The 26,774-nt window shown below is 46.8% G+C and overlaps 2 protein-coding genes across 2 annotated transcripts in view; one reads left to right on the plus strand and one right to left on the minus strand.

Moving 5' to 3' along the window:
* Positions 1 to 26,774, plus strand: part of LOC135222446 (short/branched chain specific acyl-CoA dehydrogenase, mitochondrial-like) — a 223,558-nt gene that overhangs the window by 71,864 nt on the left and 124,920 nt on the right. The gene's annotated exons all lie outside the window — the stretch shown is intronic.
* Positions 26,628 to 26,774, minus strand: part of LOC135222094 (short/branched chain specific acyl-CoA dehydrogenase, mitochondrial-like) — a 29,946-nt gene continuing 29,799 nt past the window's right edge. The window contains exon 3 of the mRNA XM_064260266.1: positions 26,628 to 26,740. Coding sequence (XP_064116336.1) covers positions 26,628 to 26,740 — 113 coding nt within the window. The remainder of the gene's footprint in view (positions 26,741 to 26,774) is intronic.

Consider the following 26,774-nt stretch of genomic DNA (forward strand, 5'->3'; position numbering starts at 1 on the left):
TGTCTGACTCCGAGAAAACAGGTGAGACAAAAAGTAGATGGTGAGCGAGTTTCGAGATTTCACAGAACTCAAGATCGTGAAGGGCTTTGTTGGTTTGACAGAAGCAAATCTCTGAGCCCAAAAGGCCGTCAACAACATATTTGCGTATTCTTTAATAGTTGTGACTGCCAGCTTATCCCATTCTTCAAACGGAAAGGGAAGACTGCAATCTTATGCTGTCAACATCTCGATAGTCTGAACGTAGTCAGACTCAGAGCGGAGAGGTTATAGGTACCTTTCGTGTTAAAGGAGACCGACTCTCTCGGAAAAGGTCCTTGGAAGGACGTGACCTCTGTGAATCTAGGGTCTTGAAGGCCAACATGGGGCGATTAGCGTCATTGTCGCTCCCTGTGATGATATAAATCATCTTATTACATTTCCTAAGTGATTGAAAAAGGGGAAAAGAGACTAAACATCCATCCCGGTTCAATATATAGGATGGCGTTTAATGTTACCGCTCCCGGATCGAGAAAAAAGGGAGCAGAGAAGAAGAAGCCTCTTCGTCCTCAACCTAGCGAAGAGATGAATGAAAAGGACGTCCCTAAAGTCTCCACAACTCTCAACATCTTCTAAAGAAAGATTCCACTCGAAAGTCAGTAGTTGCTGCCTTCGATCGAGACGATTCGAACGGACTTTTGCAATCCTGTAACGAACCTCTAGAGGATCGTTCCATTCTACGCCTGTTGTTATAATAGGCTCTTTCTCGTAAACCCGAACCGGGACCGAGAGAAGATACTTCCTAAGATATGAGAGAGCTGTGGAAGATCAGAGTTGATATGGACCATGGTTCCAAAACTCGTTTCGAGGACTGGAGGGACGACTGAATTGCTTCCACTTCTTTCAGATTATGATCCAGGACATCTGAAACCCTCTCCAGATGTCCGGCACCTTCTTTCTATCACCTCAAGAGTATACTTAACGCACCGAGAGATGTTCAGAATCATTCCTAGATCTTTAATAAAATTTCAGTTTCCCGGTAGGAAAAAAACTGTAGAGGTCTGAATTGCAGTCTATTCAGGGAAACAAACTTCTTTAGGAAGGAAATGGTCCCCAGCAAGCTCATCCATTCCCTCACACAGTATGTTTACTTCCCTAATAAGGCTGCGCTTTGCCTAAGCAAGAGAGCATATAATAGTGCAATGTTGTGGTAGACTCGTAGTCCTATACCGTGCGGTAACGAGCACCGAAAGGAGTAAGATATCTCTGTAGAACATATTAAGGCCAAACGAATGCAATGTTTATTTATTCATGTAAGAAATCCCCTCAATCTTAGGCTAAAGTCCGTGATTGTAGGCAGAGATACAGTTCGTCAGTCAATCCCGCAGGAGAGAGAGACGTAACTGCCAGCACAGAGATACGGTTAGAGATACGGTTAGTCAGTCAATCCGCAGGAGAAGAGACTTAACTACAGCGCATGACAGCGAACGAGTTGGTACTGGCTCGTTTGGACTGGAGGAGAGGAGTCAGAGGACAGTGACAGCAGCAGCTTACGATCGTCCGTCATCGTCGTCTCTTAACTTTATGCCTGGGTTGCCAGCTACCCTATTCTATGAAGAAAAAAGGTCCGTTATTTTAGCATAAAGAGACTCTCAAGCTGGTATATTTAAGCGAAACAGAAAACGCTAAATATACAGAAGCGTTTGTGTCGTCAGAACACTACCATACAACGGTAAAAGATAAATCGGAAACTCCTGGAAGGCTGCAGGGAGTAACGATTAAATGTCCTTAAAATGGACCATAGACCTCTCGGTTGCCATCCGAAGAGGTAACTACAGCAAGCGTATATGACTTGAACCAACCAGAAATAAAATAACGCAAGGCAAAATATGAAATTAAATCACAATAAAGTTTGTTCATACTTACCTGGCAGACATATATATAGCTGAATTCGGAAATACAGCTACATACATATCTGACAGGCAAGTTTCATGAACAAAACTTAGGAGAATCGAAGCAGTCAGCTCAAGCTTCTTATGTTATTGGACATAAGCGTTCATTGACGTAGTCTACAAGTCTATTTCTTGTACGAGTCTGCGAATGACGAATGAGAGCTCTTCCGAATCTTGTCAATAAGAGCTTATTCGCTTACGCAATATCAAGTTAATGAGATGTTTGTCAATGAGAACTAACCCATTTACGGGACAAAGAGATATTTTATCAATGAGGGGATACCCACTTACTTGACAAAACGATAGTATATTGTCAATGGGGGAAAGTCACTGAATTGACAAAACGTAATCCAGGAAGTCGAGCATTTTATTTCCGATTCCTGTCTCAAACGAGGAAGGGGCAAGAATCCTGTTAAGAGACTGGCTTACGTCAGGTAGAACGACGATGTTCAATTCGGCAGCGTAGTCCCGACTAGGAACTAACAAAATCTATCATCTGAAAAGCCCTTTCAGATGGGCTAAAAAGCTGGCAAAATTATCCTGGGAAGAGGAAGAAACTCTCCAACCAGCTTCCTCTCCCGTATCACAACTAATGCCTGCTAAAGCTTAAAATTTATTGGCAGTATGGCAAAGGCAGTCCTGTCTTGCGCTTTCCTGAAGAGCGTACTTTTGATGAGTGCCTTTGCAAGAATCCTACTGAACGTTGCCGAGAGTCCTGACGTGCAGGACATCGAGCCTTTATAACCCGTAACTGCCTTATCGCAAAGTCTTGACTGCGGTAGTGGCAACTTAAATTTATTGGCAGAATGGCAAAGCTTGCGGTAGAGCAAACGAGAACTTCCCTTGAGCTTTCCTTAATTCCATCCACCTATGCGAAAAGCAATATTAATTGACAGAGACCTCTTGAACTCACGAAACCCGATGTCTTGCTGGGTTTCGAAGAAGAAGTTGTCTGTTCACTTTAAGCTTACTCCGAAGCACTGCCTACTTCACATTCTTTGCAGGTGAGGTAGAAGGTATCATCGAAGGTAGAGGTAAAAATTCTTTAAGCCCAAATCTGAAACAAGAGCTTGAAGAGTTCAACAGAAACGTTCAGCCAGGCGACACACCTGGCGTGCGCTGGTGCACGCTCGGCGTCCACTGGCGCGCACGCTCGGCGTCCACTGGCGCGCACAGCTCGGCGTGCACCCGCGCGCACCCTGGCTTGGGCGTCCGCTCTCAAAAGCTTACTGCTACTATGACTTCTTTTACGTATTTCTCGGTGGAAAGACGGACACGAGTTCAGGCGACGTTCGCCTTCTTACTTCTCACTGAAACGCATAACGAGAGAGAGAGAGAGGACGTGAAGCGTCCTCTTCTATAAAGCTTCTATTTAGAGGGCGCGAGTCCATCCGAAAGCTCCAACCCCTGCGCGGGGGGAGGGACGCTTCGGAGGACGAGAAGCAATCCTTCAGGATTCGTGCACGTGCACGCACTTAGGCAGTCTGGGGATTTTCATCAGAAACTGCCGAAGCACGCCAGAATCGGTGGGGGTTCCTCGTAACCCTCCTTCGGCTTTCGACATGCTCTCTCCCTCGTTCTGGAAGTCAAGCAGAGGTCCCGGCCTAGAGGCGAAACGAGGCCGATCTGACGCACCCTCCACTACACAAGGGGTATCACTGCACTTTCTGCACTTCACTTTTACTCTCTAAAGCAAGCACTTTCGATTCTAAGTTACGAATCGAAGGAGTATCAGAGAAAGGGCAATTTCCTCTACAGACACTGCTTAGGGCCCGAAGGCAACACTGCAGGGTTAGGAGTAACAATTACAGAAGTAGCACTTCACAGCAATGAAGGAGAGCGAGCACCTCTCGTAGACATATACATAGCCCGTAGGCCATACTACAGGGTTATGCAAAATAAAGTCTACAGGAAGGTTAGCAGGTTCACTACCCTGACTTTTGTTACTGATTAATTGCGTACATACGAATCATACGTCTTCCTTACGGAATTAGACATGTTTACTGATTAATTGCGTACATACGAAACAATCATACGTCGTTCCGTTACGGAATAGACAAAGGTCTCACACTCCTTACATGACAAATCTCAACAAAGAAGCAAGACCCATACCCCTCGTACATACCAAGTGCGAATCTACCGAAGCTTTCGGTAGCCACCCCCTATCTTTGCAGACAACCCCGTCTGAAACTAGCCTAACTAGATTCAGATATTTTATGCAAAAATGAATCAAATTCAAATCAATTTAAGATAGCGTATGCCTAGCCACAAATCCATTGAATAAATCAAAAGACAATTAGGATACTTAGCGGCAATGAAGTTTCCAAAATCCTAAGACGGAGGTACTGAAAACATGTGTTTTCAGCACCGGCGACAGAAAAATTATGAATAGAAAATGGAATGATTCCTGATACCCCGCCTCCCAGCGGCGGGAAGGGTGGTACCTAACCACCTGACTCCCCACTGCGTGTGTCGTAAGTGTTTAAATTTCTGTCGGATTCGGAAAATACAGCTATATATATATCTGACAGGTAAGTTTCATGAACAAAACTTCATGTAACAGCTAATTTACAATGGAAGGAACAAAAATTATGTCAAAGTGACGAAATAATTTCCGAGATGTGTCACAGATACTTTTTAGTGCGGCAAGAAAGAAATTCGCTCTTGCGCACCTGCGTAACGATTGTAAAACAAAACAACACCTTGATCTGTGAACTCCCAGCATCCCCCAAGGCGCGTGATTCAAAAGTTTTAGGCTGGTATTTTTCCGCGAATTTTAAAAAAAAACTTCTGTAAGTCGACATAAAAATACGTCCAGTCGGCACACGAGACAAAAAATGTCCGACGTAAAATACGTCCAGTCGGCGTCAGAGGGTTAACTGATGCAGAATAGCCGAAACAGGAGCCATCGCCCGAGGAAAAGACCTGTGGAGGCAGTGGTGAGGCCGAAACAAAGGGTCTTGAATTGGAAAACTCCCGAGTCCTGAAAATGAAAAGCCCAAAGGTAAGGTCTGTTCTTCGGATGGATGGGGATTTGCAGATAAGCATCCTGCAGATCGATGGAAATCATCCAGTCCCCCATGACGGATGAAAGAACAGTCTGAACTGTCTCCATCCGGAACTTGGACTTTAGAATGAACTTGTTCAAGACCGAAAGATCTATGATGGGGCGCCAGGCACCTGAGGCCTTTAGAACTACAAACACCCTTGAGTAAAACCCGGGAGAAGGAGGAGCTCGCTCTATGGCGTCCTTCTCCAAGAGGGCCGAAAGCTCCCTCTCCAAGGCTTGACCCCTGATTGAGTGAGGGGAATAACTGCTGAACTCGAGAGGACGATTGGAAAGTGGAGGACTCGAAACAAAAGGGATCTCGTGACCTACCTTCAGGACCTCCACTACCCAAGCATCCACTGCTCTCTCCTGCCAAGCTGACCAAAGGCGAGAGAGACAAGATCCTACTGCGGTCTCCGGGCGAGGTAATGACTCCTACTTTCGAAAATTCTTACGCAGAGACAAGGACGAAGAAGAAGAAGGTCCTCCTGGAGGTTGAGCTCTCCCTCTGCCCTTAGAGCCACGCCAAGAACCTCTCTCGCGTTTCAAAGGGTGAGCACCAGAGGAGGAAGCTGAGGCGCCAGAAACCTGAGATGTACTCTGGAAAAACGAGCCAGAAGGAGGTTGTTGGGCTGGAGCAGAAGGTACAGATCTGGCACTAAACTTACGCTTACTCCTCGAAGGAACGGGAGGAAGACCAGAGGAAAAAACTCTTGATAAGGCCCAGTGAGCTTAGGAAGAGGCATCACCATGATATTCCTTCAAAACCTCAGAAAGCACAGACATATCAAATAGGGAATCGCCAAAAGGAGAAGAGGACAATAAACGGTTTCTCTGAATCTCCGATACAGAGGAGGGTAACTGCGACAAATACAGGTTACGCCTTAGAGAAACAAGAAAGGCCTACAGTGAAGTGGCAAGCTCATTCTGATGTACAGAAGCGATTGAAATAGACGAGCAGAATTTCTCAAAAAGAGGAGCATCGGGAGGAACAAACCTGGAATCCTTGACATACATTAAGACCTCCGAGGACCCACATATTGAAGGATTGAGCTTCTTGTAAGGAGCTCATAACAGACTCCACGGCAATAAAGTCTTCGATTGAGACCAAGACCGAAGCCTTGGAAAGCACAGGTTGACCCGAAAGTCGGACAAAATCAGGATTTGGTTTGGGGGTTCGATAGAATGAAGTATCATCTGCCACCTGATAAACTCCTCTCCGGTGTCGTAGAAGAGAAGAGAGCTTCCTCTTCCCTTCCCCGATCACCTTCGAAAGTTTAGCAGCAACGTCCGCCCTCACTCTCGCGAACCTCTGAGCAAAGGGAAAACGTAAAAATTCCTGCGACCGGGAAGGACCGTCAAGAAAAATCCCTTCTGTAATACAAGGCGGAGGCTGCTTCTGCTCTTTAGGCCTCGCCTGAGGAAGAAAACTCAAAATTAAATAAAAAAAGTTTCTTGAACTTGACATCATGACCGCCGTTTAAGGAAACATCAATATCACACGAATCCACGTCATCATCATCATCAGATCGTAACTGAGAAACTTCCCCTAAAGTAAGATCCTGACGACTAGCTATCTTAGGTCTAACACTAATACCCCTCCCCCCCTTCTCCTAAATAAGCATCCTTTGGCACTATTACGGGACTAACAGGGGACACATTGGATAAAGAATCGTCAGGCACCTGCCCGGACCGGATCCCTCCTAGGCCTTCGCCACGACAGGGTTCACAAGCCGGGGTATCTGTCACACCGATACCCATGGTGCTGTCGACAGGTACCTGACGAGGAGCTGAAAATGAATCTAAAAGTGTTAGACATTCTAGTAAAAGCTTCTTCAAAATTCTCTGACAGCTTGTTAAATTTGGCTGAGATGTCTATCTAAACTAAGCTGTAATTTTTCAAATTTCTGTTTCCAACTACTTTCCATCACCAAACACTTTGAATCAACATCAGAAACGACTTCACTATTTACCGGCTGTACAGGTGGCAAAGCATCAATTAATTCGGAATTGGAATCACACGATACCGAAACCAAAGAGCCAGAACCATGGGCGGACAAGTCAAGGAAATCATTAGATACAGGTCTAGCTACCGATTTCTTTTTCTCCTAGGTCAATCTTTGACGCTGCAAGATTCTTTGATGTTTCATATAAGTTGTTATGTCTTCGTCAGACCACAGTTTACATAAGTCGCAACGAGAAGTCATATCACAAACCTGTCCACGACAAGAGCTACAAAAGTCATGGGGTTCATACTCCCTGCAACTCATCCTTGTCCCACAAGCTGGGCAATTCCTGATGTTCCTGGCAGAAGGAAGCATCGAATTATCTAGGCTATCCATTGGGCTGTTGGACAGGTCACGTAATTCCGGGTCGCGCAAAAGTTCGTAATATAATATAAATACTACAATAGAAATAAAAGTTAATTCACTATTTCGTAGATGTAATACATGAGTGGTAATTAACATAAAGTCGCATTAACAATTAATGAGAGCTTTAAAGGCACAAAAAGGTTTAGGAAATTTATAGAGCGGCCGTGATGTAAACAGCACCGGCGCTCATGAACAACCAATTTTCAAGGGAAGGTTTTGTAACTGTCAACGGCAGTGTTGCCAACTGGCGGACAGAATAGGAGGTAACAGGGTTGCCAATGTGGTAAATTTTGGTGCGGTTTTTGGGGATTTAGGGCTAGATAAATTATATTAAGGTAATGTTTATTAATACCTCTCTTGAAAAACAGAGTCCTGCCTCTCGATCATAGCATGAAACAACGTCTCTGATGGCTTAGTGAGAGGAAGAGATGTCATAAGCAAATGAGATGACATCATAACAACGGAAGGAAGAGACGCCACTGCTGCTGATGTCATAGGCTGACAGGATGCTGGGAAGTGACGTCATGACAATCTTGAATGGGCAGCACTGGTCGATGCCTCACTGGCAGTAATAAAAGGTGACCCAGTAAGTGTCGACGTTGATACTGGCGTCCCACTAGAAGGCAGCACATGAGAACCAAAGTAATGTAGTCCTGGAGGTGGGGGAACTGCCAATGGGGCTGATGGGGGTGGGGGAGGCAAGAAATGCTAGGCCATCCAAGGAGAGGAAACCCTGTAAAGACGGGCTACATTAAACATACTCTCATCCTGTGCAACTCCCGATACTTTTCCGATGAACGATGGAAAAAAAAGGCAGGAGACAGCAGTACAACTGAAGCAGGGGGAGGCTTCTGGAGGAGGGAGATGCTGAAACATTCAAACAAGGAGGCAAAAAACCTTCCCATAAAGGACAAGTAGAAACTCTACGATGCTCCCTCTTCTTGTAAAAGGCCCCCCACTGCAAGTTAGACCAGAAACTACATTCCGGGCAAGGATTAGTACGTAATGGTACAAAAATTAGATTGGCACCTACTGCATGTCGTATGGGAATCTGTAATAGAAGCGGCCAAACCCTGGAGCACGCAAAAACTCGAATGCCTGGACACAAACGTTGACGAGCCTTGCAGAATTGGAGAGCTCCATGATACAACAAAGCACACACACAACACACATAAACAAAAAAAAAAGTAATCACAGGCAAAAAAAGCAACTGGCTTGGGAGGAGAGCAAAAGTGACAAAAAGAAATCACAGGCAAACAAAGCAATTGGTTTGGGAGGAGAGCAAAAGCAACTACTCTCCAAGGTGGTCAAAGAAAGACTGGCACACACAAGGTTATATGCCTAGTCAGTGACAAGCTTCCACCTCCTTGCCATATGCCACAGATTTCTTGCTTTATAGCCTTTGATTGTTTTTAACAAGTTTCCAGTTGGCCGCAAGAAGATTATCCTATTAAGACCAAGGTTTGTTCCGTGAATGAACAATGAATTCTTTTAAAAATGATATTGTTATGATACAATAAAGTTTCATACATACTTACCTGGCAGATATATACATAGCTAAGACTCCGTCGTCCCCGACAGAATTCAAATTTCGCGGCACACGCTGCAGGTAGGTCAGGTGATCTACGTCCTGCCCTGGGGTGGCAGATTAGGAACCATTACCGTTTTCTATTCATATTTTCTCTCTTTCACCTGTCTCCTGCGGGGGGGCTGGGTGGGCCATTAATCGTATATATCTGCCAAGTAAGTATGTATGAAACTTTATTGTATCATAACAATATCATTTTCATACAATCAACTTACCTGTCAGATATATACATAGCTGATTGACACCCTTTGGTGGAGGGTAAGAGACAGCTAACATGGAATAGACAGGTAAACAACATATGTTGTAGGTATAAATAAACCTTGGTTCCTATCTGATAGGTGGTAGACTTCATATGGCTGTTGCCAAGGAGTCTGCATCACCTCAAGAAACTTTAGTGAGATATGTGATCTGTGGCCAAGAGTTCTTGTGGGTCTGCCGATGGGGTCTTATCCACTTACTCGGCAGAGCCTAAAAGGTACTTGCCAATGGGTGCTAATCCACTTATATGACAATACACCTATGCCTATTGGCATAACTAAGGAGCGCAACACCGACCCATCCCGATCACCTGATCCTAAACACAAGGGTTCGCGCTCAAATTGAAAAGAGTTATCCCCACACTCCTTTCAAAAAACCCCAATAATTTCACTAAGTTAAATAACTTTAACTCAAAAGTTAAGGATCAGTGTCGGCTCATCCTAGTAACGTATCCGCAGAAACGTATAAACCCAAAAGAGAAGGATCTCTCGTAGGTTACTTGACATCCTTTGTGTAATGAGAAGTCAACACAGAGTTGCCTCTAACCGTACAACACAGGTAATATGTCTTATATGACATATTGTTAGTAAAGACAAGAATTGCAAAAGCGCCACTTCCTGCGCTTTTAATTCTCAGCTGTTTGAAGGAATCAAGTCCACTTATGAAGTGCTTAGGAGATCTCCATGTTTCAAAGAAGACAGGGCTTTCTTGAAATGGATCTCTCCTGTCTGAGAAGCCTGAAGCCTGGCAGAACCTCGCGCCTGGCTGGTGCTTCGCTCTTGGTTGGAGCCTAGCGCTTGTCTGGAACCTTTCGCCTTGACTGGCGCCTCAAAAGCTGGTTGAGGCCCTCGCGCCTTAGCTGGAGATTCACGCCTGTCTGGCGCCACGCGCCTGGCTGACGCCTCGCGTCTGGCTGGCACCTCGCGCCTGGCTGGCACCTAGCGCCTGGCCTAAGCTTTGCACCTAGCTGGCGCCTCGTGCCTGGCTGGTGCCTTGCACCTGTTGGGCGTTTCGAGTTTGCCTGATGTCTGGCTGACTCCTCGCTCCTGGTTCCAGGTTGGTTCTCTTTTTGTTTTTTAGCATCTGGAGCCTGGCTGGATCCTTCCCACTTGCTTGAGCTTCTAGCTTGGTAGAGTCTCGAGGTTGCCTGGCGATGTACACATCGGACATTCTTATCTGTCCAATTTGTTCGCCTCTAGCGCATATGCGCCAGGTTGGAGGCCCGCTCTGTCTCTTCATCAGACAATGACATTACGGCACTTGGCGTCTGGCTTGCGCTACATTGTCTGAAAGCCCTGAAGAACCACAATGGTTCATCAGGAGACAGGAGAAGAACGGAAGGAATTCTTCCACTCTGAGCTTTCCGGCTGTCCGGTCCGGCAATGGGAGGTGATTGTATCCAGTTACATCTAGTAGACGATAGGAATCTAACAGTGCGAGAGATAAGAGTCTTTATCCGATGAGGATCCTTCATGATTACTTCCTTTGCTAACGAGATCTCTTCAGAAATGATGATGAGGTTTCTCGTTGCCGATCTTGCCCTATCCTTGCCCTAAGGAAGGGAAGGAGCCTGGAAGCCGAAGTAACTCCGAGCTGAAATTGGGCGGACCCCTCCCCCGATTTCTAGCTCTAATGTATCACTCTGAATGTCTTCTGGATCTATTTTCGAGTCCTCCTTGTATTCAAAAGACTCTGTAGGCAAAATGTTTTAACCATTTCTTCTTTCGTAGAAGAAAACATAAGTACCCTGTCTGGACAACGAAACTTCTCTCTGAAATCGTTGAGTCAGGAATAGAGGGTTAAATTTCTTCTAACAGACATATGCTGATAAAAAATCGTTGCCAAGTCTCCACTGAATAAGGTGCGAGATTCCAATGCTCAAAAACTTCAATATTTTCTTGCCAGTTTAGGGCCAAGAGAAAACCAAGAATTCTCTCCTAAAATTTTCCAAGAAATTTTTATGAGCAGCAGTCCCATGCTTGTCAGACGATCGGAATCTGAGGCCCTAAAATATGGATTCCCATTCTAAGTATAAGATCTCCTACCTTTATTCGTATAGAGGTATTGTATAAGATCGTGAAGATCTTAATTCTCTACTAACTCTAATACTTTTAGTCGAGACGAGTATATCATGCATCTTCAAGAAAATCTTCGTCAATGAATCTTCTTTCTCCTTATCCACCAAGACTCTTGAAAGGTGCCTCGTCCGAGTTCCCAGAGACTTCTAGCGGACAGGATCCCAGAAGGAGGAGGTCCTCTTTCCGAGAAGGACCCTCCTTAGTACTCCAACCAACGAAGATATCTGCTGTATACCCAGGATCTTCGTGGCTACTTCTTACTTCTCCGTATCCGATCTAGGGGAAGGAGGATAGACTTCCGTAATACTTTCCGGGATATAATCCAGTTACTTAGAGATTTCTAAGAACTTAGAAGGTCTCGAAAATTCGTCAGAACTTCCTCCTTTTCGATGAAGAATCGGATGACGAAATCACTATTATAGGATACCTTTCCAACGGTTATCCTTGGCAGTCTGGGACGTTCTAAAGATCCTGCCGAGGGGACGCCTGATCGGTGGGGATTCTCCATTACCTCCGTAAGGCTTTCGACATTCCTGCTCCTCTGGGCTTGTGAGCTTGGAAGAGGTCTAGGCCTGAGAGCGAGACAGAGCCAATCGGACACACCCTCCACTACTTTAGGACGCCTTTCCAATGGCGAACTTGGCAGTCTGGGACGTGCTACAGAACCTGCCGAGGGGACGCCTGACCGGTGGGGATTCTCTATAACCTCCGTAAGGTTTTCGACTTTCCTTCTCCTCTGGGCTTGTGAGCTTGGAAGAGGTCTAGGCCTGAGAGCGAGACAGAGCCGATCGGACGCACCCTCCACTACTTTAGGACGCCTTTCCAATGGCGAACTTGGCAGTCTGGGACGTGCTACAGAACCTGCCGAGGGGACGCCTGACCGGTGGGGATTCTCTATAACCTCCGTAAGGTTTTCGACTTTCCTTCTCCTCTGGGCATGGGAGCTTGGAAGAGATCTAGGCCTGGGAGCGAGACAGAGCCGATCAGACGCACCCTCCACAGCAAAGGGGAACACTAAAATCACTTCTTACCTTTCAATAGCTCGTATTTTGAGCTACATTCCTTTGTCTTCAAATTGCAATATGAATTTGAAGATCTGTGAAGTAAGAAGAGATGAGGATACAACACTACTAGTATTGTTAATGCTCTAACTGCTCGTTAGTACGAGAGCTATAAAAACTTCTAAAGGAAGCGTAACTAATTCTATTTCTGACTTCCCCAAGAAGGAAGTTAGCTTAAACTTCCTCAATCAATTCTAACATTTACTACACGTTATTATGATAAATATGATATTGTTAAGATACATAAAGTTTTGTACTACTTACCTGGCAGATATATACTTAGCTATAGACTCGGTCGTCCCGACAGAATTTCAAAACTCGCGGCACACGCGACAGGTAGGTCAGGTGATCCACCATTCCCAGCCGCTGGGTGGCGGGGTCTGGAACTATTTCCCGTTTTTCTAAGCCATAATTTCTCTTACACCTGTCTCCTGAGGGGGGAGGCTGGGTGGGCCATTAATCGTATATATCTGCCAGGTAAGTATGTACAAAACTTTATTGTATCTTAACAATATCATTTTTGTACAAGTAACTTACCCAGCAGATATATACTTAGCTGATTGGCACCCTTGTGGCTGGCAACGAGACAGCTAAAAACAAATAATACTTAACTAAATACATTAAAAAACAAAACAGAAAAAACAACCTATGTTCTTGGATAACATAATCCATAGTTCCTACCTTATTGGGCTGAAGACTTCATGACTACGTCGATGAGTCTCTTGCCTCAAGAGTTTCAACGAGGAATGAACCTATGGTTGAATAACTCCTTGGATCGTGTCAATGGGGGGCTAGCCCGCTTACGCGACAGAGCCTATACTGGATCGTACCAATGGGGGCTACCCACTTACATGGTAGAGCCTTGACTTTTGTCATATCAATGGAGACTCGCCCTCTTACATGACAGAGTTAAGGTTATTAAACAAATCACAAAGAGCACTGAAGCCAATCCCGATCACCTGACCATGTTAGTCTTGTTACAATCTATGAATTGTAGAGGGTCCCTATTCCCTCTGACAATTAACCAATAAAAACAACCACCAATAAACAGTAATTTAAGCCTTAAACTAAATAGGAAGGATTAGCCTCAGCCCTTCTCCCAGCACTGAATTCGCCGAAACATACGCTCCCAGAGCAAAGCACTTGTCGTACGAAATTTTAACATCTCTTAGGTAATTCGAGGCGAACACGAATTACATCTCAAAATGTCGACTCTATAAGAGCCTGAAGCGACCATGTTTTGTGAAATGCCATCGACGTAGCTATGGCTCTCACTTCATGAGCTCTCACTCTGAGAACCTTGAAATGCTCTTCTTCGCATTTAAGGTGAGCTTCCCTTATTACATCTTTTATGAAGAATGTAGGGCGTTCTTGAGAAATCGCTCTTTTCGGATCTCTTACAGAGCACCAAAGACTTTCTTCTGTGAAAACCTTTCAGCAACTTCTTCTTCTCCAGGTAGAACTTGAGTGCCCTGACTGGACACAAAGTCCTTTCTAGTTCTCTCCCTTAATGAAGATATTCCTTTTATCTCAAACTTCTTGGCCAAGGCTTTGAGGGATTTTTCCATTTTTCGCTAGAAAAATGGTTGAAAGGAGCAAATCGCTGAATCTTTCTTAAACCCCACTTTACCTTCCAAAGCTTGCAACTCGCTCACTCTCTTGGCTGTTGCTAACGCAAAAAGGAATAAAGACTTTCTTGTTAAGTCCCTAAACGAAGCTGCGTGAGACGGTACGAATTTTTCCGACATTAGGAACTTGAGGACCACATCCAAGTTCCAGCTAGGCTTCTTGATTACATGTTCTTTCGTGGTCTCAAAAGACCTTATAAGGTCATGAAGATCTTTATTGTTTGTCAGATCTATTCCTCTATGTCGAAAACTGAGGCCAGCATACTTCTGTAACCCTTCACTGTTGAAACTGCCAGGTTACAGTCTTTTCTCAAATATAGGAGAAAATCTGCGATTTCAGTTACAGAGGTACTGGAGGAGGATACGTATTTTCTTTTCCCTACACCATCTTCTAAACAACTCCCACTTCGACTGATATACTTTAGAAGTGGAGACTCTTCTGGCTCTTGCAATAGCCTTCGCCACTTCTCGTGAAAAGCCCCTTGCTCTGACAAGTCCTTCGCCAGTCTGAAGGCGGTCAGACTTAGAGCGGGGAGGTTTTTGTGAAACCTGTCGAAGTGGGGTTGTTTGAGAAGATCGAGATCGTTCCTTAGTGGAAGCGATCTTGAAAAATCCACTAACCATTCCAGCACCTCTGTGAACCAATCGAGAGCCGGCCAAAAGGGAGCAGATGAGGGTCATTCTTGTTCCTTCCGAGCAAGCGAACTTCCTCAACACTTCTCCTACTATCTTGAAAGAGGGAAGGCGTACGCGTCCCAAGCCCGTCCAATCTAGCAGAAAGCTGTCTACTGCTACTGCTTGAGGATCCGAGATCGGGGAGCAATAGGTTTCTAATCTGTGATTCTTGTTGGTCGCGAACAGGTCTATATTGGCAGGGCCTTCCCCACAGATGCCAAAGTTGTTGGCAAATCTGAGGATTGAGAGTCCATTCCGTGGGTAGGACTTGTTCTTTTCTGCTTAACAGATCTGCCCGGACTTTTTCTCATCCCTGTACAAACCTTGTGAGAGAGATCTTCCTTTCCTGTGCCCAAATCAGCAGATCCTTTGCTGATTCGTACAGGGAAAAGAATGCGTACCCCCCTTGCTTCTTTATATAAGCGAGGGCTGTGTTGTGTTGTCCGAGTGAATCTGAATCCCCAGACCTGAGACCTGTTCCTCGAAATGAACCAAAGCTAGATGAATGGCTGTTAGCTCTTTCTTGTTGATGTGGCCAGGACACTTGTTCTCCTTCCCAAATGCCTGACACTTCTTGCGAACCTAGGGTCGCTCCCCCACCCTGAATCTGAGGCGTCTGCAAACACGCTAGGCGGCGGGTTCTGTAAGCGAAGGGAGATTCCTTTGCTTAGTTTCTGTGGATCTAACCACCAACAGATATTCTCCTTGATCCGTTTCGAGATTGAAAAGTCTCTCCCAGATTGTTGGACTTCCAATCCCACTTCTCCTTCAGATAAATTGAAGGGGTCGTAGGTGAAGTCTTCCTAAGGAAACGAACTGTTCCATCGAGGAGAGGGTCCCCAGCAAGCTCATCCATTCCCTCGCAGAACAATGTTCTTTCCTTAAGAAGACTGACACTTTTCTAGGCAGCGTTCTCATCCTTTCCTGCGAAGGATACGCTAGAAAATCCCGAGAATCCATCTGAATCCCCGATAGACAATACTTTGCTGGGGAGTCAGCATGGATTTCTCGTGATTTACTAAAAGTCCTAAGGACTTTGTCAACTTTAGAGTAACTAAAAGGTCCTCCAGACATTTTTTCTCCGATTGGGCTCTTATTAGCCAATCGTCCAGATATAACGAGATCCTGATCCCTTCCAGATGTAGCCAATAAGCTACATTCTTCATGATGTCCGTAAAGACTTGAGGGCAGTCGAAAGTCCGAAGCACATCGCTCGGAACTGGAACACTTTCCCTTGGAACATGAACCTCAGATATTTCCTTGCTGCCGGATGAATTGGCACATGGAAATACGCATCCTGAAGGTCCAGGGACACCATCCAGTCCCCTGGACGAAGAGCAGATAGAACAGAGGAAGACGTCTCCATTGAAAATTTCTTCTTCAAGACAAAGAAATTCAGGGCACTGACGTCTAGAACTGGTCTCCATCCCCCCGATGCTTTCGGTACCAGGAATAGCCGATTGTAGAATCCTGGGACTGGAGATCTTGAACCAGTTCTACCGCTTCCTTGGAATCATCTGTTCCACTGCTTGCAACATAGCAAGCTTTCGGACCGGATCCGAGTATCTGGCGGTCAACTCCCTTGGAGTTGTCGTCAAGGGAGGATTTTCCCTGAAGGGGATCAAGTATCCTTTTTTCAGGATAGAGAGGGACCAGGAGTCCGCTCCCTTCTGCGCCAGACTTTGGCAAAGTGGAGTAGCCTGGCGCCTACTTTCGTCTGGAGGACTTGCTGTTCAACTAGACTTCCCGAAGGACCTTCTAGATGGTCTACTCTTTCTCTCTGGTCTTCGACCTCTAAGAGGGGCTCTAGAAGAGGAGGCCCTCGAAAGGGCTGAACAAAAGAGGGTCTCTCTTTCTTCTCTCATCGGCACTGCCGGCCTAAACTTCTGGCTGAGTGCGTGAGGAGATCTTGAGTTGCTTCTCCGTAAGAGATTTCGAAACCTCTCTAACCGTCTCTTGTGGAAAAAGGTGCGGGGATAAAGGAGCAAAAAGAAGAGATGTCCTTTGCAAAGGGTGATACTGCTCTTGCTAAGAAAGAGCTAAAGACAGATCTCTTCTTCAAAACTCCCGTTCCAAAAAGAGAGGCAACTTCCACAGAACCGTCCATGACCGCTCTGTCCAGGCAAGCCAGGACGCTCGAAAGTTCCTCCATGGAAACAAAGTCCGTGTCCTGAGCTCTCTTCGCTAAAGCTCCTAACGCACCCGATCCATAAAGTTGAAGACTTCTAGGGTTTTAAAGAGGCCCTTTAGAAGGTGGTCCAGCTCACACATGCCCCAAGTCGCCTTAGCAGACAGCAACGACTTCCTCCTAGCAGAGTCCACTAAAGAAGCAAAATCCGCATCCGCAAGAAGAAGGCAGACCTAACCCCATCGGCTCTTTGGTCTCTACCACCTTCCTGTTTGCCTGTTAACTTGGAAGGAGGGCAGGAAAAAAACTGTCTTGCCCGCTTCCCTTCTGGAAGTCAACCACTCTGAAAAAGTTTTCAATGCCTTTTTCATACAAAGAGCGGGCGCATCTTAACGAAGGAAGACGATTTGAGAGCTTTAGTGCTGGACATCAACGATCCTGGTGAAGGAGGGTCCGCAGGATGAAGGGAGTCTCCGAACTCCTTTAGCAGCAAAAGAGAAAGTCTCTTGTAGTCCGAAAACTGCTACATCTACAGGCTCTTGTTCGTCTTCCAATACCTGGTCCAACTGATCTACAGAAGGAGATCGTTTTGGAGTGATCTGGCTCTTCCCGGGAGAAGAACTCCTTTCCCGAGAAGGGAGCGCGGAACATTAGCACTCCTATACGAAGAGTGAGGCTCCTGTCTGTCGGCAACACTCTTGTGCCTACTAGACTCTTGTTGTCTAGGTTCGTCGGGTTCGTGGCGCTTGCTAGGCTCCTGGAGTCCTGATTCATTGGGCGCTTGAAAAGATCCCCGCGTCCTGATTCCTGACGCTTAAACAGCTCTTGGCGCCCTAACACTTGACGCCTAACGTACTCCTGGCGTCCTGTTTTCTGGCGTCCTAACTCCTGGCGCCCTGACTCCTGACGCCCTGACTCCTGACGCCCTGACTCCTGGCGCCCTGACTCCTGGCGCCCTGACTCATGGCGTCCTGGCTCATAGCGTCCTGATTCCTGCCTTCTAGCAGAATCCTGACGTCCTGAATCCAGCGTTCTAAGAGGCTCTTGACGTCCTTTTTCTTGCGTCTTGCTGCCTCTTTGCGCCTGTCTGGCTCCTGGTCCTGAAGACCCAAGGGATCCTGATACCTAAATCGGTTTTTCCGGTTCCTTGTACCTAAACCGATCGAGACTTCTGCTCGATGCGCTGTGTCTAAGAGGGCGCTTCGGGGAAGAACAGCCTATAGGGCGAAAGGGCTCTTCTCTCAGGAACAACTCCTATCCGACGAGTCTCTCTCGACGAAGGCGATAAACGCCCTGGAGATCTTGAGAGTTCTCTCCTATACGAAGAAGGACGCTTAGCGGAACTCTTAACAGGGAGCGAGACATCCTTCCTCCTTGTAGAGTCCTTAGCAAAAGAGCCTACGAGCGACGCTAACTGCTCTTGCTGCTTAACCAAAAAACTTCTTGGTCGATCCTGAAGAGAAACAGGCTCCTCTTGTCTAGTCCTCTTAGGTCCCGAAGGCCAATCCTCGGGAAAACGCTCTGGCTGGAGTCAGCAGCGTCTCCTTTAGGCGCCTTCCAGGCTCTCTTCAAAGGGCGCGAATGGGAGGCCGAACTCCATCCTCGTTTAGGAGAGGAAGAGTCTGAGGCCGAAAAACACTCCTTTAGGACGCCTTTTCTGCGGCAATCCGAGGCAGCCTGGGACTTAACAACAGGATCTGCCGAAGGGACGCCTGACCGTTGGGGATGTTCTGCATCCTCCCTGCGGCTTTCGACATTCCTCCTCCCCTGGTCCTGGGAGTTTTGGAAGAGGTCTAGGCTAGGAGCAATGAGGACCGGTCAGACCGCCCCCTCCACTGCACTGGGGACACTGCACAAGTCACTATCACCACTCTTACCTTGGTTTAGAGCTCGTAGCTGAGCTTGAAGTTTCTTAATTGAAGCTTTTACATTTTCCCTCTCTGATGAAGAATCTTTGGATTCAGAACAGGGAGAAGCAGCTGAGGCTAAGGGAAAAATTGTTAGATGGAGAGTTAATTTCTTGTTCTAAGGAGCAAGATCTACTAGATGACCTAGCTGAAGCCTTCCTCACTCTATCTCTCTCAGCTTCCTAACATAGATGATAATTCCTTCCATTCAAGCTCCGTAAGGTTCTCGCATTCCACACAGGTGTTAATAAAAGAACATTCTTCTCCCTGCATTTAGAGCAAAATACTATGGGCGGGATCTAATGCCGATTTAGGGCAGCCTAACCTTACAGTCCTTCCCTACTGCAAACTCTAAACATAGGTGAAGCCTTAGCGTCAGACATCGTGAAAGAGTAGTAAAACAAAACCAAAGTCGAAAAACAGTCCACAATAAGCGTATGCCAAGCCAGAGAAAAAACAGAATACGTCACCAAAAACCAATCCAAATTCTCGGCAAACGAGTTGAAATCCAAGATGGAGGAACGAACAATAGGTGTTGTCCGTTCAAACCGACAGAGAAATTATGGCTTAGAAAACGGAATAGTTCCAGACCCCGCCAACCACCAGCGGCGGGAATGGTGGATCACCTGACCTACCTGTCGCGTGTGCCGCGAGTTTTGAAATTCTGTCGGGACGACCGAAGTCTATAGCTAGTATATATCTGCTGGGTAGTTACTTGTACAAAAATTAAAATTTCCCTTCTTGCAAACTATGTGAGTGTCTACCAAAAAGTTCGGTAGTTACACGTAAACAATTCTTCGAAATTTTCGAAGCCAAAGTTATTAAAACAAATTAATATGCGCATGCCGAACCAAAGACCCAGTACTTCCCTGCAAAAGATAGCCCAGAAGATCGATGGCGATGGAATCCAAAAATCAAGTCAGGAGGAACTGCAAACGTTGTATACATTCCAAGCGACAGAGAAAATATGAATAGAAAATGGTAATGTTTTCCTATCTGCAGCGTGTGCCGCGAAATTTGAATTTCTGTCGGGGACGACGGAGTCTTAGCTATGTATATATCTGACAGGTAAGTTGATTGTATGAAAATGATATTGTTATGATACAATAAAGTTTGTTCATACTTACCTGGCAGATATATATATAGCTGTATTCTCTGAAGTCCGACAGAATTTCAAAACTTACGACGCACGTAGTGGGAGGCCAGGTGGTTAGTACTCATTCCTGCCACTAGGAGGCAGGTATCAGGAACCATTCCCATTTTCTATTCAGATTTTCTAGTGCCACTGTCTCCTGAGGGGAGGTGGGTGGGCACTTTGAATATATATATCTTCCAGGTAAGTATGAACAAACTTTATTGCATCATAACAATATCATTTTGTTCATGAAGCTTACCTGTCAGATATATATATAGCTGAATCCCACTTTTGGAGGTGGGAAGAGACAGAATAGGATTTAGGAAACAAATACATGTAGATGATTGACATCTTGGTTCCTTACCTGTTAGCACAGCTGACTTTGTGATTACTGTCACCCAAGTCCGCTTCTGCTTTACTAGAGTCTCCAGCGAGGTAGTGACCTATATAGCTGGTGAGTTTCTAGATGATCTGTCAACGGGGGCGTGACCACAATGTGACTAGACCATTTGACCCATACTATGAGGGCAACGAAGCAATAATAACCACCACCTGACCAAAACTAGCAAAAGTTAAGACAACCTATCTTAAGCTAAAGACTGGGAAGTCCGACCTCCGGCGGCCGACCCAACAACCCAAATAAACACAATAAAATTAAAAACTCTCCTAACCATTTTCATACAGGATAGGATGAGTGCTACTTCCTGCCCGCCCCAAAAAATTGTGTCTGCGGAGACGTATGGCCCAAGCGAACAGCAGTTCTCGTATGTCGTCTTCACGTCTCACAGGTAGTGTGAAGCGAACACCGAGTTGCTCCGCCAAAAAGTGGCACCCAGGATGTCACTGAGAGCCATATTCTTTTGGAAAGCTACCGAGGTTGCGATAGCTCTCACTTTGTGCGCATTCACTTTAAACAATTTCATATCACTATCTTTACAAGATGAATGAGCCTCCTTAATGGTGTCTCTCAAGAAGAACGCCAAAGCATTCTTAGACATCGTAAGTCTGGCCTTCTTACTGAACAACATCCACAAGTGCTTGAAGGACCTCGACATTCCTTCGTCTTCCGCAAATAAAATTTAAGAGCCCTGACAGGGCACAGAACTTTTTTCTGGCTCTCGTCCAATAATTTCAGCCATCCCTTTTATCTCAAAGCTCTTAGGCCAAGGTTTGGACGGGTTTTCATTTTTGGCAAGGAACGTTGGGCTCAACGAACAAACAGCATTATGCCCTTTGAAACCAACATGCTTACTGATAGCTTGAATTTCGCTAACTCTCTTCGCTGTCGCCAGTGCAGTTAGTAAAACAGCCTTTCTTGTAACGTCCCTCAAAGATGCATCATGGAGAAGTTCAAACAGACTAGACGACAAGAACTTCAAGACGATGTCTAAGTTCCAGGAAGGCAGCTTAGGTTGAACTACCTTCGTGGTCTCAAAGGATCTTAACAGATCATGAAGATCCTTGTTATTAGCCAAGTCCAGGCCTCTGTGTCTAAACACTGCCGACAACACACTCCTGTAGCCTTTTATTGTCGGGACTGCTAGCTTTAAGTCATTCCTTAGATAAAGGAGGAAGTCTGCTATTTGGTTCACAGAGGTCGTGGTAGAGGAAACGCCCTTCTTTCTACACCAACTCCTGAAAGTGGCCCACTTCGATTGGTACACTGCAAGAGAGGAAGCTCTCCTTGCATTGGCAATAGCTCTTGCCACTGGGTCTTGAAAACCTCTCGCTCTGGCCAACTTTTCGATAGTCTGAACGCAGTCAGACTCAGAGCGGAGAGGTTTTTGTGGTACCTCTCGAAGTGGGGCTGTCTGAGTAGATCTGTTTTCAAGGGTAGCGTCCTTGGGAAGTCTACCAAGAAGGTCATGACCTCTGTGAACCATTCTTTCGCAGGCCAAAGCGGGGCGATCAATGTCATTCTCGTCCCTTCCGACGCCGCGAACCTCCTCATGACTTCTCCCAAGATCTTGAACGGGGGAAAGGCATAAAGGTCCATCCCTGTCCAATCCCAGAGGAGGGCATCTATCGCTACTGCTCCTGGATCGAGAACAGGGGAGCAGTAAAGCGGAAGTCTCTTCATCCTCGATGTAGTGAAAAGGTCTACTAGAGGACGTCCCCATAGCCTCCACAGCTCCTGGCATACCTCCTGGTGAAGAGTCCATTCGGTCGGCAGCAGTTGATCTTGCCGACTGAGAAGATCTGCATGAACGTTCTCGACACCTGCCATGAACCTCGTAAGGATCGTAACGTCTCGTGCTTGTGCCCACAACAGGATCTCCCTCGCTAGACTGAACAGGGACCGAGAGTGCGTTCCTCCCTGTTTCTTGAGGTAAGCCAGAGCTGTGGTATTGTCAGAGTTGATCTGGACAGTTCGGTTTGAGACTTGGTCTTCAAAGAACTGGAGAGCCAAATGAATGGCGACAACTCTTTGAGATTTATGTGCCAGGACACCTGTTCCCCTCTCCAGGTGCCTGACACTTCCTCCCCCCTAGTGCGCTCCCCATCCCGAGGGTGGACGCGTCGGAAAACAACACTAGGTCGGGGCTCTGAAGCTTGAGAGAAAACCTCTCTGATAGCTTTACGGGGTCGAGCCACCACTTTAGGTGATCCTTTACTTCCTTCAAGATCCTCAAGATCGAATCTAGGTCCTCCTTGTCTAGCCAGTTTTCCGCCAGGAAAAACTGGAGAGGTCTCAGGTGCAGTCTCCCCAGGGAAACAAACTTCTCCAGCGAGGAAATGGTCCCCAGCAGACTCATCCATTCCCTCACCGAGCATGTTTCCTTCCCCAGAAAGGCTGAAACTTTGTCTAGTCCTTGCTGCTGACGTTTCTGGGACGGAAAAGCCCGAAAAGCCACTGAATCCATCTGAATCCCCAGATACACAATGGACTGCGTCAGGATCAGATGGGACTTTTCGAAGTTTACCAGAAGTCCCAGGGACTTTGCCAAAACCAACGTCGTGTGAAGATCCTTCAGACACTTTGCCTTCGAAGAGGCTCAAATCAGCCAGTCGTTTAAATAAAGAGAGATCCTTATGTTGGGAAGATGAAGCCATCTCGCCACATTCTTCATTAAGATTGTGAATATCATCGGGGCCGTGGTTAGCCCGAAGCAAAGAGCCCTGAATTGAAAAACTTTCCCCTTCAGGACAAGCCGCAGGTACTTCATCGACTGAGGATGTATCGGAACGTGAAAATAAGCATCCTGAAGGTCTAAGGACACCATCCAGTCCTGGTCTTAAGGCCCCTAGAACTGACTGAGGCGTTTCCATTTTGAACTTTTGCTTTTCTATAAACAAGTTCAACCTGCTGACATCTAACACTGGTCGCCATCCTCCCGACTGTTTCGGCACCAGGAACAACCTGTTGTAGAAGCCTGGGGATTCCAGGTCTAGGACCTGTTCCACAGCCGTCTTTTTGAGCATTTGCTCGAGCAGATCGTACAGAATCTGCTGCTTCTCCCGATGGTAAGAGGGTGATAAATCCCTGGGTGTCGTGCACAGCGGGGGCGGTTCGAGGAAAGGGATCTTGTATCCTCGCTCGATGACATTGAGGGACCAGTCGTCCGCCTCTCTCTCTCTCTCCAGGCTCTTGCAAATAAACGAAGCCTGGCTCCGACTGGTGTCTGAAGGACAGATGTCTCACTTTTTACCCCTGGTCTTGGAAGGGGCTCTGCCTCTGGGAAGACCTCTTCCTCGAGGAGACGATCTCGAGGAAGCTCCCCCTCAAAAGGGCTTCTGGTTCTTGGAAGCTTGACCCAGTGTAGAAGTCGAAGGGACTGCTGGACGTCTAGAAGACTGGGCCAGAAGGTCTTATGTGGCCTTCTCTTGCAGGCTGACAGCTAGATCTTTGATCATTGCCTGGGACGAAGAGATGGCTCGAAAGAGGGGCGAACAGCAACTCTGCCCTCTGAGCAGGAGAAACAGGCTTCGCAGTGAAGTTGCAGTACAAAGCTCTCTTTTTCAAGAGCCCCGTACAAAAGTGCGAAGCCAGCTCCTCCGAAACCAATCCCTGACAGGCCTGTCACTACACGCTAGCACGTGGACAGCTCCCCCAGACTAATCGAGTCCGGACTCCGTGACTGAACATCTAGGACTCCCAAGCACCAGTCCAAGAAGTTAAAAACTTCCATCGTCCGGAACAGTCCCTTTAGATGGTGGTCCAACTCAGAAGGCGTCCACGACACCTTCGCCGATGAAAGTAGAGACCTCCTCGGAGCGTCAACCAGGCTGGCAAAGTCGCCTTGGGCAGAGGAAGGAACCCTCAACCCAATGTCCTCTCCTGTCTCATACCACATCCCTGCTTTCCCATTAAGTCTCGACGGAGGCAGGGCAAATGAAGTCTTTCCTTGAGCCTTTCTCGAGTCCATCCAGTCATGGACCTTCTTAAATGCTCTCTTGGTCGAAAGGGAAGTCTTCATTTTCACAAATCCTGGCGATTTACTGGATTTGGACAAGGAAAACTGAGGAGGAGGAGAGCGAGGGGCCGAGGGTTGAAACTTGTCTCAAAACGAAGAACGAAGAAGACGGGCCAAGACCTGGTAATCCGATGAAGAGGATGTTGAAGGCTGCTCTTCATCTACTGCCTCCGTAGAGCTGCTGACTTCTCCTTCTTCTACAGGAGCAACTGACAGCGTCCACAGACTGGGGAGGTCTAAGACCTTTAGGCCCCACTCTCAAAAGGGATCTGCGTTTCGAAGCAGAACTCTCCGCACCAGGCTGGACGTCTTTCACAACCGCCTCCGATGCGTCCGGCAAAACTGCAGATAAAACGTCTTGAAGAGCGTCTTGACCAGCATCTTGAAGTCGGCGAGCGTCCTGAAGAGCGTCCTGATGAGCGTCCAACGAAGCGTCCCGATAAGCGTCCATACGAGCGTCCTGAAAAGCGTCCAGCTTGGCGTCCTGCCGAGAACTTCGACGAGCGTCATGACAGGCGTCCTGACGATTCCTTCGACGAGACGAAGGAGCTAGTGAAGCGTCAAGCTTAGCAGCTTGAGGAGCGTCCTGCCTCGCAGAGGTCCGAGCATCACGAAGAGACGTGAGAGGAGCGTCTTGACGAGAATGAAGATGATCCCTGCTACGAGGAGCTTGAAGGTCTTCCTCTCTCTCGAACGACGAGAGTTTGGGGAGACGTTCATCGCGCCCTCTAGACAAACGCTGGGGTGCCGAACGAAATCTAGAGGGCGACGAAACAGGTGAAAGAGACGAGCGAGGAGAGGGAGAGGGGGACTGCCTGGACCTCTTGATAGGCAGTCTGTCATCCTTCCTACGACGACGCAGCTCTGCCTCTCTCTCTGCCAGCAACGAAGCTAACTGTTGCTGCATTGACAGGAGCATCCTCTTGGTAGGAGAAGACTCCTTCTCAGGAGAAGGGCTGATCCTGTGGGAAGACGAGGGCCGAGGGGACGCCTTCTTCCTTCTCACAGGAACAGCTCTCTCCCTGGAGCGACTGGGGCGCTCAACAGCGTCATCCTCGGATGACGTCCTGGTCCTCTTCTGTGGTGGGAATGCGTCAAAATCCGGAGAAGACCGCAAAACATCCGAAGAAAAAGGACGTGAAGCAGCGTCCTCTCTGAAGCTTCTCTTCAAGGGCCGAGAGTCCTTCCGAGAGCTCCACCCTTGCGCGGGGAGGACGCTTCGGAGGACGAGAAGCAATCCTTCAGGAGACGTGCACGAGCACGCTCCTTGGCAGCCTGGGAAGCGTCAACAGGTCCTGCCGAAGGAACGCCAGATCGGTGGGGAGCCCCCGTAACCCTCCTTCAGCTTTCGACATGCCTGCTCCCTGATTCCTGGGAGTCCGACAGAGGTCTAGGCCTAGAGGCATTATGGGGCCGATCTGACGCCCCCTCCACAACACTAGGGGCACTATCACTGCACTTCACTGCACTAGTCTCCAAGGCGAGCACTTTGGATTCCAGATTACGAAGAGAATCCAAAATCACAGAAAGGGCATTACCCTCCACAGACACAATCTCAGGGCACGAAGGCAACACCACAGGGTTAGGAGAAACAAAGTCTACTGGAGGGTTAGCAGGAGAAATATTACTGCCCTGACGCCTACTGCCTGATACACTCCTGGAGGAAGACCTCCTGATTCTGTCACGCTCTAACTTGCGTACGTAAGAATCATACATCTTCCAACCTGAATCAGACAAACTTTCACACTCCTTACATCGGTCATTTATCAAACACACATGCCCCCTACAACTCGTGCATACAGTGTGGGGATCTAGCGAAGCCTTCGGTAGCCTCACCTTACACTCATCCATACAACATACTCTGACACTAGCAGAACTAGAACCAGACATCTTAGTTACAGGAAAAATCAAAGCCAAAATAAAAATCAGTCCACAAAAGCATGTGCCTAGCCACAGATCCAAAGTCAAAACCAAAAGACAATCAAGATACTTATGTGACAATGAGAAATTAACGAAATCCAAAGCGGAGGTACTGAAAACAGGTGTTGACAGTACCGGCGACAGAGAAAATCTGAATAGAAACTGGGAATGGTTCCTCATACCCGCCTCCCAGCGGCGGGAATGGGCACTAACCACCTGGCCTCCCACTACGTGTGTCGTAAGTTTTGAAATTCTGTCGGACTTCAGAGAATACAACTATATATATATCTGACAGGTAAGCTTCATGAACAAAATGTTTACTCAAGCTGACCAGTTACTCATTAGTGGGACTATTTATTAGAATATCATAATATAGTATAATGTAAAATCACAGAAATTAATCAACTGAATATCCTGACTATAGAATCTGAAATAAAAACTCAACAATAACAAAAATCTTGTAGAATAAGATAAAAAAAAAATCACTATATACATACTCCATTTTCAAACAGGCCTTTGACAACACTTTGGTCTAAATTGCCCTCTTCATCCATTTTCTTCACCACTGGAGCAATCTTTTCACTTGCATACTTATAAGCTGTAAGAAAAGTATAACACTTAAAACAATTTCA

Source organism: Macrobrachium nipponense, chromosome 3 (assembly GCF_015104395.2).
Source record: "Macrobrachium nipponense isolate FS-2020 chromosome 3, ASM1510439v2, whole genome shotgun sequence".
NCBI lineage: Eukaryota > Metazoa > Arthropoda > Malacostraca > Decapoda > Palaemonidae > Macrobrachium > Macrobrachium nipponense.